Source organism: Nipponia nippon, unplaced genomic scaffold (genome assembly GCF_047370975.1).
Source record: "Nipponia nippon isolate SJK-2023a ecotype South Korea unplaced genomic scaffold, ASM4737097v1 scaffold_2, whole genome shotgun sequence".
Taxonomy (NCBI): Eukaryota; Metazoa; Chordata; class Aves; order Pelecaniformes; family Threskiornithidae; genus Nipponia; species Nipponia nippon.
The window spans coordinates 128643748-128655748 of NW_028262336.1; the positions used below are offsets into that span (position 1 = coordinate 128643748).

General features: G+C 41.3%; 1 protein-coding gene across 5 annotated transcripts in view; it reads right to left on the minus strand.

The window, feature by feature from the left end:
• UVRAG (UV radiation resistance associated) overlaps nucleotides 1-12001 on the minus strand; it is a 102668-nt gene that overhangs the window by 47120 nt on the left and 43547 nt on the right. For all 5 annotated transcript variants that reach the window (XM_087758122.1, XM_087758119.1, XM_087758121.1 and 2 more), the window contains 6 exons: nucleotides 10809-10914; nucleotides 8469-8595; nucleotides 6706-6790; nucleotides 6143-6230; nucleotides 5498-5558; nucleotides 2653-2818 (listed from right to left, as the gene is read on the minus strand). In XM_087758122.1, the coding sequence (XP_087614248.1) occupies nucleotides 2653-2818; nucleotides 5498-5558; nucleotides 6143-6230; nucleotides 6706-6790; nucleotides 8469-8595; nucleotides 10809-10914 (633 nt within the window). The remainder of the gene's footprint in view (nucleotides 1-2652; nucleotides 2819-5497; nucleotides 5559-6142; nucleotides 6231-6705; nucleotides 6791-8468; nucleotides 8596-10808; nucleotides 10915-12001) is intronic.

Sequence of the window (12001 nt, forward strand, 5' to 3'; positions counted from 1 at the left end):
ATCTACAGTTACAAAGCTGACCATATATTGTGTGCCACTTACAGGTAGTCTGTAGCTCATTCTGCCTTCAGTAATGTGGCCAGACATGTGCTACGTTCTCACCGCAGCCTCCTACTTCTTTCGTACGCTCTCAAGTTCCAATCTAACAGTAATTGCAGCAGACAAAATTGAATACTTCTACGAGAACCTTGAGATTTAAGTGACTTGGATCATCCAAGTAACCAAATCTGAAGCAGATAAAGTATTTCCCAAATGTAACTTACATTCTGAAAGCTCTCAAAATATTTAACCAGCTTATAGTAAGTGCTTTACAAAGCTGGTAAAGAAACTTGAAAGTGAAGTAACACATTTATACAGCATAACATTAAAAACAAACACGTGTACTTGTGAAATTGCTCTCAAATGGAAACATCAGCTATGCCCCCAGTGCACGATTTTTAGAAGCTCTTAATATGGATCTCAGGGCAACACTGCAGTCCAAAAAAAAAGTACGAAGCCAAGTAAAATGTTTAACCTAGTCAATAATCACGATGCTATGTGTTATAGTAAAGATTGAGTACAGAGAAAACCTTACTGTAATTACTCAACAGTTTATGTTGGAGTTTGAAAAGCTGCTAAAGGACAGGTGACTGAAACAAAGAAATTTAATAATGCACGTTAATTACTATGCTCAATTCAGTTAGGAGCAGGTGAGAAACACGAGCTATTAGTTTAGAAAGAAAACTGCAAGTTAAGACATTTGAGGTTTTCTAGAGCAACTGAAGTCCTTTGAGAGTTGGTAGGATTGACTCTCCAATAGCTGGGAAGACAAGATCTCAGGCAGGAGCTAATCCTGAAAAAATCTTGCAGAACACAGGTAAATGGCCCAACAGGGATTCATATACTTAGCTAAACTTTCTCCTTTTCAAAAATCTGTTGTGAAATAAAGTATTAAGTCATGAGGGTTTGGAAGGCTATAGCCTGAAGGACTAAACCTTCCAATCTGTCTCGGACAACAGGAAATGGGTTTAATCTTTATACACCCACACACAGGCAGCTCTACTCCTCAGAAATTTGTTTTCCAGATATAAATGTGCTCGTTTGCTACCCTTCTGAAAGCGATGTACAGGAAGGAGTATGACCATATGCCTAGAGAACTAAACTGAAGCAAACCAGATTAATGTTCTGTTAAGTTACCTAGGAAGTGCTTGGACAAGTTATTAAAATGGTATCAAAATTAATTTGCAAGACATAATTACATAGTCATATTTTATTGTGTCAAACCAGGAAGATCTCGGTGAGTTTAACCCTTAAGGCAAGGTACCTCTGCTGCCCTGCCAAAAGTCACTGAGCTTCAAAGAGAAATCAGACACTTCCAAGCATCCCAGTACTCTCAACTATGCACAATAAAAGCCTTCCATCTTGAGTTGGTCTATTAGGAATTAGTGTTAAAATATAATACTTTGATTGCATACTTCCGAAGAGAAAAGTTTTTGGGGGTTTGGTTTTTGTTTTTTTTTTTTTGACAGGCTTCATGTCAATAGAGACAGTACTTTCCAGAAATTCATTTCGCCTCAGCCATTTTCTTTGCTCCCTTTTCAAACCCTGCATATGGAAAAAACAAAGTTACTGGCGCTGCAAGCCTGACTTTGCAGCCATCCACACACGCACAGGATCAGAGCGGAGCAGCTGGCCTCCCGCAGCTGGTCAGCGCTGCATTCCTTCGAGCTCTGTGGTTGCAGGCTACAAAGTGAAGCTTAACCAATAATTGCCACTATTTTCGTATTAGAGCACACAGGTGCAAAGACAGTGGGAAAATAGGCAATGTGCCAAAATGCAGGAGAAGGCATTCAGAGAGTGAATTTAAGGACAGCAAGATAGTTTCCTAGTAGCACAACAATAACAATAGTATAGCTGCATGTTTAAAGACAATGATTGCAGAACAAATGAAAAACTCTTCATTGAATATTAAGTTGATTTATAGTAGATAACAGTTTACAGTGCTCTTTTTCAATTGATTAAAATCCTCTGCGTTAAAGCAAGCTATTTATTTTCTCATGTTTATCAACCACTACTCCAGCACTGGCAGTAACTCCTCAGTGCAGCTACGCTTGCTATCTGCAGTTTATTCCCACAGCCAGTAGCAAAACATGAAAGGCAAGTTTTCCAGTCACCAGCCAAAACATACCTATAAGACACACTAAGATTTTCTAGCACTATTAGAAGCCCAATCAATAGTATATGCACACCAACAGACCTAGAATGGCAAAGCTGAACTACTCTATTAGATCACAGAATTCATAGAATCACAGAATCGTTAGGTTGGAAAAGACCCTTAAGATCATCGAGTCCAACCGTTACCCTACCACTGCCAAACCCACCACTAAACCATGTCCTCGAGCACCACGTCTACCCGTCTTTTAAATACCTCTAGGGATGGAGACTCAACCAATTCCCTGGGGAAGTGGTTTCCAACATGAAAAACAATGTTTCCAATGTGGTTTCCAACAGGAAAAGCTCAGATGACTGTCCCACGGCTACTGAAAGCAGTCACAAGTAACTTCAAACTCCGCGTCACTTCAGACTACCCAAAACCGTTCAAGTTTTTTTTTTTTGTTCTTGGTGATCTGTTGTTTTGAAGAAAGTACATAAGTATATTTACAGCATACTTACTCTCGCTCTTTTTCCGTCAGTTTGTCATTGATATTATCTTTGATTGTAGACCGGGAGCCCTTGTGAATTATGGGATACCTGAGTGGCACTTGTAAGAAGTAGGATATCATTGACACCAAGTGAGCGGTGTAGCCCAGGGCAACAGCAATGCTTCCGTCATCTTTTGCTGTCAATAACAAAAAGATTCCGGTTTTAATCAATTGGATCTCACTGCAGGCTCAGCACAAGTTCATCCTTACTGCTTAGGGAATGATATAATTAATGAAGCTATCAGAAGCTATAACTTAAGAACAGATGCAAGCCTGAAACAAATTTAGACTGCTTTACAATTGTTTGCAGTTCACTATTTCACTAAAGGGCAATGTAAAACGGGTGATGGCTTGCTCTCCTTCCAATTTTACACTTTCAAAGCTAAAAGTTACTCTTCTCAACATTTGGGTGGGTGGGGGAGGGTAAAGAAGAGATGGAAAAAGTGAAACAAAATTCCCAAGACAAAATTCAAGTCTTAAACTTTCTTGCATTTCTCTAGATGTAGCTGACATGTATGGCCGGGGTCAGGGAAAAGCTGCATTCCTCCAGAACTTTATTCATTAGTGAGATCAGTTGGAGAGACACCGACCCCAGGGTACGAACTCTGTTCTCTGCCAATAACTGGAAGAACTTAGATTAACCCATTGTTTTAAAGCATCATTTTCAATTTGACATTTAAGGTTTCAACCTTAAAGCTTCACCTGCTGGGAATACACACAGGTCTTGAGATTCGAATTACATCCTTTAGCCATGTAAGGGTTTTTCCTTTCTGTTTTTCTCTATTTTTCTTCTTTGTAAGCGAACACACCAATACAAAACATGACAGAGTCATCCCTTCCAAGGCACAAGGGAGTCCTGTGAAATCAACTCGAGGACCTTCTACGAAAGCTTATAATGATGTTCAACAACAACTATGAAATCCTACTGAGCTTTATTAGAACACGACACGATACATGGATTTCAAAGTTACGCTCCTTTCAAAAACGATTTTGTAAAAAGTGTTGAACATTGGCAGCAAAACTGTGTTTTTAGGGAATAAAATTTTTTTGATCCTTCAGATGCCTGATTTTTTTTTCAAATCTGCTAAGTGTCTGAAATAAGATACATGTCAGACAGCTGGTGTTCAAATTTAACCGCATATTTCACTAAGTTGAATGCTTAGTACTTCTTCCTCGTAATACAATATTTCTAGAGATCTTTATAAAAAGAATTACTAATTCTTTTGTAAGGAATTAATACCAGTAAACTGAAAATGGGCCAAAAGATGCATGCCACTGATTTCTCAAGAATTACCAACTGAGTTCATTACCACATTTAGTGCAATCAGGAAACAAAGCAACAGACTGATTTTTATCATTCTGACAAATTAATTTGCTTTAAAGTTTATTCCTCCATTATTCTAGCATCCAATATACAGGTTGTTAGCCCAAGTTAAGACCTCTGGGATGGATTTAAAGAGTTAGACAACTGATAGAGGTTTCTGGGAGGCCCAAGAAACCACATGCCTTGCAGAGTGAGCAACCACTGGGAGCAAGAAATTCTCAAGGGGATTTTAATGAAGTTTGATTCATGTCAAACATTTGCAGATGAATACATGCAGTTACCTGTACAACTGTTATATGGACAGGTATATTATATATTTGCTTCTGCAACACGATGACTGTAGACCATTAAAGTAGAAGCTGACTTGTAAAAAACTCCATACTGTCAGGCAGCTTTAAAGTCTTACTTATGCAAGGTATCTCACTGATAAGTTCCCCAGCAACTACAGCAAACTGAATGGGGATTCGTGCACATTGCCCCATTGTGAGTTATGGACTGAAAGCAGCCACAATGGAATTTTAGGTCAGACACAAACGTTTTCCAGAATCAGTAGGTTTGGAAGGCAGCTCTGCTCAGAGCAGGGGCAGCTACAGCAGGTTGCCCAGGACTGTGTCCAGTTGGGTTCTGAGCATCCCCAAGGATGGAGACTCCACAGCCTCTCTGGGTAACCTGTTCCAGTGTTTCAGTATTGAGTCTTAGAATAGAACAGAATCAAAATGGAATAGAATCAAAAGAAGCATGGCCAGCAGGGCGAGGGAGGGGATTCTGCCCCTCTGCTCTGGGGAGATCCCCCTGGAGCCCCGCGTCCAGCTCGGGGGTCCTCAGCACGGGAAGGACATGGAGCTGTTGGAGCGGGGCCAGGGGAGGCCACAGCAATGGTGCGAGGGTGGCACAGCTCTGCTGGGAGGACAGGCTGAGAGCTGGGGGGGTTCAGCCTGGAGAGGAGGAGGCTGCGGGGAGACCTGATTGCGGCCTTTCAATACTTAAAGGGGGCCTACAAGAAAGATGGGGACAGACTTTTTAGCAAGGCCTGCTGCAAAAGGACAAGGGGTGATGGTTTTAAACTAAAGGAGGGCAGATTTAGGCTGAACACAAGGAAAAAAATTTTCACGCTGAGAGTGGTGAAACACTGGAAGGGGTTGCCCAGAGCGGTGGGAGATGCCCCATCCCTGGAAACATTCAAGGCCAGGCTGGACGGGGCTCTGAGCAACCTGATCTGGTTGAAGATGTCCCTGCCCATGGCAGGGGGATGGACTGGATGGCCTTTAAAGATCCCTTCCATCCCAGAGCATTCTATGATACTAATACAGAGATACTTTTCTAAGAGTCAATAGTAACTTCCTTTGTACTGGCTAGGAAGTAGGAATAAATAATGCATACGTTTTCTTCTAGTCTAGTCAGAAATTTGGATCCATTGCTATCAGTTTACTTAATTTTATGAAGTTTAGAAGCAGTGTCAACTGTAACAACTAAATTAAGAATATCCAGCTACCTTGAAAGTCTTCAGAATTAGGAAGCTTGACTCCACAAACAAAGTAATCCTTTTGATCATTCTGTAAGTTTAAAATCAACAATGGAAAGTGAGAATGGAACAACAGCATCCAGAAAACAGAAACCTGCACAAAATCCAATGACAACAAAGCATTTTTGTAAAGAAAAAACTCAATATCCAATGAAATCCAGAGTGACTTTGACACAGTGTTTTAGTCCACATTTCATATAATTCAGAAATAAATGCAAGTTTTTAAAAGAAGGAATAGCTTCATCTTAATCAATTCATTATAGAAAAAAAGTTTTGGAGATCAATATTTTGATATCTGTTTATGTGCACTCTGTTAAAGTTCAGATAGCCTACTGTCAGGGTTACTTTATATAATTCTAAACAAAATGGAAAGTATCCATTATATTACAGCTACAGCTATTCTACTTTTATAGTGGAGACTATTTGAGAGATGCTGGCATAAGTCTTCTCCCCACGAGGTTTGAAATCTAAGGACAAAATCCAAGAAAAAGCTGGAAAAAACAGCATGAGTGAAGAGCAAGTTTCATCACAAATAAAACATGATATTTGCTCGTAGTGTAATAAATCGGAAGCTCATTTCACATCAAGCAGATTTTTAGAATGTTAAAAACATACCAGATCAATAGGGTAGATATAGGATAGCTCCGACAGCAATTGCTTGCATCGAATAGTCTGCTGGGCATTTGTCTTCAAAAACAGTTCTCTTCGGGGAAAGAGATCCCAAAACTATTAGTTTCTTCAAAAGCTTTAAGTAAAGGTATCAAGCCCTCGTATCCCTTCTGCATCTTCCCAAGTACCACCTCCCCTCCCCAAAAAAGCTAGGTAATCCCACATGGAAAAAAAAAATACAGAAGACAAAGCTAACTTTTCGTTTTCAGTTGTAGCTCATATTATAGGCATATTTTGACTATGACAATTATTACAAAGCTGTGTTACACCAAAAAGATCCAAAAGTCCTATCATAGTCCACACATGCAACCAAGCATCTGTTTTCTTCTCTTCTAGACTTGCCACTGTCAATTATCACTTTAGATATCTACAAATTGTAGCAGAGATGTCTTAACAGAAGTTTTGGGGCAACTTCAGGAAGAATTTGGTGTCAGGAGTCCCACTTCAAATGGCCTACTTTCAACCCTGTATTTCCGTTCAAATTGAAGAAAAAGCATAGGTCCTTTTACCTCTTAGCAGTGCATTCCTTTCTTAATTCATGCAGGGATTCGTTATGCTCTTGAAGTTTCTGGTATTCAGTCCCAAACACGTTTTCTAAACAACATGAAAAAAATTAGTACCAAATATTTTCTTAGTTATCTGAAGTTTTAAAAGTAGATACTGACAGAAATGTTGGCAATAATCATAGAATCATAGAATCGTTAAGGTTGGAAAAGACCCTTAAGATCATCAAGTCCAACCGTTAACCCAGCGCTGCCAAGGCCACCACTAAACCACGTCCCCAAGCACCACGTCTACACAGCTTTTAAATCCCTCCAGGGATGGGGACTCAGCCCCTGCCCTGGGCAGCCTGGGCCAGGGCCTGACAGCCCTTTCGGGGAAGAAGGTTTTCCCAATACCCAACCCAAACCTGCCCTGGCGCAGCTTGAGGCCGTTCCCTCTCGTCCCATCGCTTGTTCCTGGGGAGAAGAGACCGACCCCCCCGGCTCCAGCCTCCTTTCAGGCAGTTGCAGAGAGCGATGAGGGCTCCCCTCAGCCTCCTCTTCTCCAGGCTGAGCCCCCCCAGCTCCCCCAGCCGCTCCTCCCCAGCCTTGGGCTCCAGCCCCTGCCCCAGCCTCGCTGCCCTGCTCTGGCCACGCTCCAGCCCCTCCATGGCCGCCTTGGGGTGAGGGGCCCAGCGCTGAGCACAGCATTCGAGGGGCGGCCTCCCCAGTGCCCAGCACAGGGGGACCATCCCTGCCCTGCTCCTGCTGGCCACACTGGTCCTGATACAGGCCAGGATGCCATTGGCCCTCTTGGCCACCTGGGCACACTGCTGGCTCATGTTGAGGCAGCTGTCGACCAACACCCCCAGGTCCTTTTCCACCAGGCAGCTCTCCAGCTACTCCTCCCCAAGCTTGTAGCATTGCATGGGGTATATATTATAATGGCGTATATATTATAATCCTCCATTTACTCTTCGATGCTCGTTTTCCGTGTTATGCTGCCAAACTGGGGAATGACAGCGCAGCAGGAGCACCTGTCTTCATGCACTATACACCATTCACCAGCAAAACTTCATTTTCCTCTAGCACCTGTTACCCCCATGTCCACAGTAGTGGAGTAATTCAGTTAAGGCATCTCAATATTTGCATAACCAGAATAAAGTAAGTGGCAAAACCCTCATTTTTAGTAGCAACTAATTATTTTAGACTCAAAAAAGTCCTGCAACAAGATCAAGTATCCGTGTAGCTTGGTGAGCTCCAGAGAGACAGTGATATAGCATTTTACTACAGGACGCTTTCCCAGTAAAATGAAATACTGAGAAGACTGAGCATTTCACCTTTCACTTACGTAATAAGTTATTAAGAGGGATTTTTGTCTTCTAACACTTAAAATGAGATCCTAATCACAGGTACAATAACATCCCACATGACACTATAACATGCATGCATCAAGCCACTGTTTACTGCGTTACAGTGCAGCTCTTATTTTCTCATAAAATTTTAATTAAGCACAGACTTAAGATTGCTTTAGAGAAGTGTCATAGTAAGAAGTTATTTAGAGGCTGGATACCAGAAACTGCTGTCCAGAATTCAGTATAGCACAGATGGTGAAGAGATTATATCTGGCTGCTAACTTCAGATAAAGAAAAAGCACAAACATTAGAGCCAGACCAAAAACCAAAACATCGCCTTCATTTTGGTCGCCATGAGCATAAGCTAGGGTACTGCTCTTCTGAGCAGCAGATTGTGAATATCCGCAATAGAAGCGGTAACAATTCCACACTTACCTCTGTCATGCAAAGTATTTTTCTCCTTATGCAACAAGGCTACTTCTTGACCAAGGGCCTTCTTCTGCCTCTCCAGTTCATTACGTAGCACCAGGATCTTCAACTGTAAACATTCACTCTCCTTTTTCTATTGGAAGAAAAATAGATTTAAAAAAAAAAAAATTAAGTTTTTCTGCACACAAGCAGGTCCGTAAAAGGGGTGATAGGAGGGAAGGGAAAAAGTCTGGCAAACACTAGTCTTGTCCTAACGGCTAAGCTCATAGATTACAACAGGCAATAGATTACCAAAGACCCTAATCGTTTTGCTGCTTTGGAAGGAGAGAAACTCAGCTGTGTCCCACAGTGCTTGCTCCTCCTATGGGATGCATCCCCTCTCCTGTGCTCAGAGATGCAACCTGGCCCAGGGCAGAAATTAAGAGAGGAAGAAGAGGTGGGAGGAAGCTTCCATGGGACAAGTACAGAGACTAATAGCAGAGGGCTAGTGGCACGACAAGCCTTCATTCCCCGGCAAAGGCTTCAGCAACAAGAGGGAAGATGAGCAATGAGGAGTCTATACTAAATTGAGACAGGGAGCTGGAAAAAGGTTAGAGATGTCTGAGCTGCACTATTAGATCCAATTCCCAGCTTCAGGGTGACGAGAAAAAAAGGATACAAAAGGAAAGAACCCATAGTGGGGAGCGAGTTACGTCATTACACACAATTATATTTGAAGGATCCCTTCTTTAAAAGGTTTAGGTTTTGTCCTGTACCTACTCTAAATCTATTCCTCTGTTTAAAAAGAATCTGTTTTTTTCTTTGATGCACTGTCTCTGCTAAGAAATTGTGCTGCCATGTGCATAGCAAAGCAGAATTTTCTATTGTAAGTGTTTTTTCATTTTGTTTTAAGGAAGGAATACCTACTATATTTAACAGATACTTGCTGAGAATAACTGAAGACAGATTCATAGCGGAAAAGAGAATTGTCATACCCCTGACAGAGTTCAAAATCTGGAGGGGCAGTCAGGCATACTTGTGAGCAAGTCTGGTGTAAGTACTACCAGATACTGTCACTTCGTGTAACTCGGCCAGCTTTCACTTCTTCAAGCAGTTAATGGAGATAATGCTACTTCAACACCAGCTGCCTGAAAAAAGTCAGCTCTTGCTGAACTCTTCCCTCCATATTTGCTTCAGTTGCACATCTATGCTCAGCCTTCCGGTTCCAGACTCCAGCAGGAAACGTGACTCAATATTAAGGAATGAAACTATAGTTCACACATTTGTAAAGAGGAATAGAAGCCCAACAAGCGTTTCCGCTATTAAACAAAGGAAAAGAAAAAATAGGTAATAATTTCCTTATACCATAGGTCGTGGCTGCTAAGAAGTTGCATCAGGTATACTATCATTGCCATTTTTGGTTTTAGTTCGTATAGTTTTGCTCACACATGTTTATAAAGGAAAAGCCTTTGCATAGAGGGACAAGAGTTGGAGTCACTCACAGGAGATGCTATATTGCCCCTTAAGGCAGCTGATGCCTTTGCTTCCTTGTCTACAACGCAACCCTGTAATTAGCGGGTAAACAAACTCCCATTTTTCCATTTTGTCAAACCCTTAAACCAGTTTGACACTTTTGGAAATGAGCTGAGTACTCTCAACCCAGAACCTACCTTAAAAGTAATAAAGTAACTTCACGTCACAAGTTTGCCCTTTCCTACACAAGGCACCAGACACGGGCAGGTGAGTACCAACACAACGAAGTCTCCACAAGCCACTCTTGTTCTGTCAACTCACTGCTGGAACTGAGCTCAGCCTTTCTGGGCAGAAGGTAGAAACTAGTGCCAGTACGCTTTTTTGGAGAGGGGAAGAGGACAGGCAAAACAACCTGTCAAAAGCTATTGCAAGGTCTAATACAATCCCTTCTTAAAATGAACGTGTCACTTCAGTGACAGCTTTTGCATTAATTCTCTTCGCCCAAAGGGAGCAGGGTGCAAGAAGATACAGCCAGTAGGCTCACCCCACTCTAAATTCACCACAGGTTCCTGTCAAGATTTATCTAAATCATTAAAAGTTTGGTTTTCCTGATAAACCTCTTCCATGCCCTGTGCAATGTTTATGCTTTTATAGTATAAAAGCAATTATACAAAATAAAGGTAAAGATAGGATAAGCAATCTGTTAGTCCATCGGAGTAACACGCACAATTCTAAAATCCATTACCTTACGCTTCTCAGATGAGTTCCCATTTGACATGACAGGTTTAAATAAAGATTTCAAGTTCAAGTGTTAAAAAAGCAAGCTTATGGTCAAGACATCAGCCAGATACTTCAGCAAACCTGTAGAATAAGGTTTTAAATAACCAAACTTACCAGTTCGTTGCTTGTAGATGTACATCTCAGCTTTTCTTCAATCTCCCTTCCTATTTTCTGAACAGTTACCTGAGTCTGTTTAATTGCACACTGAGCTCTGTGAAGCCTGTAAGGAGAAGAGAAGTTACAGCTGTACTAAAGGTTCCCCACACGTGTCCTAATGATGAATGCACCAGCCGTCTCAAAACCAGCAGAAATAATATGAGTCCGGACTGTCAGCTTCTATTTTCAAATGAAACATTAGAAGAGGAATCATAATTTGCACAGTTTATAAATGAGTGCCCAAAGCAAACCAGCAAGTCTCTAAATTCAATCAAGTATCAAATCTCCTCTTCATTTGTTAAACTCAATAGATGCCGATAAGGCAAAGCCGTGTGTGAGAGAGAAGGTAATTATAGGGATCTCGTGTAACAATTAAGTTATAACACTGTTAACAACAGGACAGATATACACGACAGGCACCGTGACCGTTGTTAACGTAGGCCAGCTTAAAAAAAAGTGCAAGTATCCTTTAGATAACACACAGCTACCCAGGCCAAGAGCACAAACCACCCTTGAGTATCTCCACATATGCTATGAGCCCTTCTGTAACAAAAACATGGGTTTCTCACTTGAATCACATTTGAAGCATGAAAAAGATGATTATGATGATGATGGTGTTTCTGATTAATAGCCCTGGCTTCAGGGTGAAGAGGGAAAACCGATTATTTGCCATATTTATCGGAAAAAAATCAGGCAGAGGAAAGCAATGGCAAAAAAAGGTCTGAAGAGAGGCATTAACATCTTTTTAGAATTAACATGGAGTAGAAATTATCATATTTACTAGGAAAAATTAGAGCTGGTCTGGCATCATAGACTATGTCTTTTAAGGCATGCAAATCCAGGCTTACTTTTCCCATTCATAGTTTCACGACTAATGGCTTCTCCTTTTGTAAGGATATTCTTCAGGCAGCCTTGCTGCTGGGGTAAACACCTAACTCGACCAAGGTCTAGTTGGAACAGCAAAAATGTGGTCAGATAACCTATTGTATGACATGAGTGCTTTGCCAGGCAAACATAACGAAAAGACCAGGCCTGCTTCAATGCATGTTTTAATGATCATTTCCATTTCACCAAAATTAAAAATCTCTACCTCTTCATAAGAACACTTAATTTTACTAAAGCAAGGCTACGAATTTGCTGTGAGCCAAGGA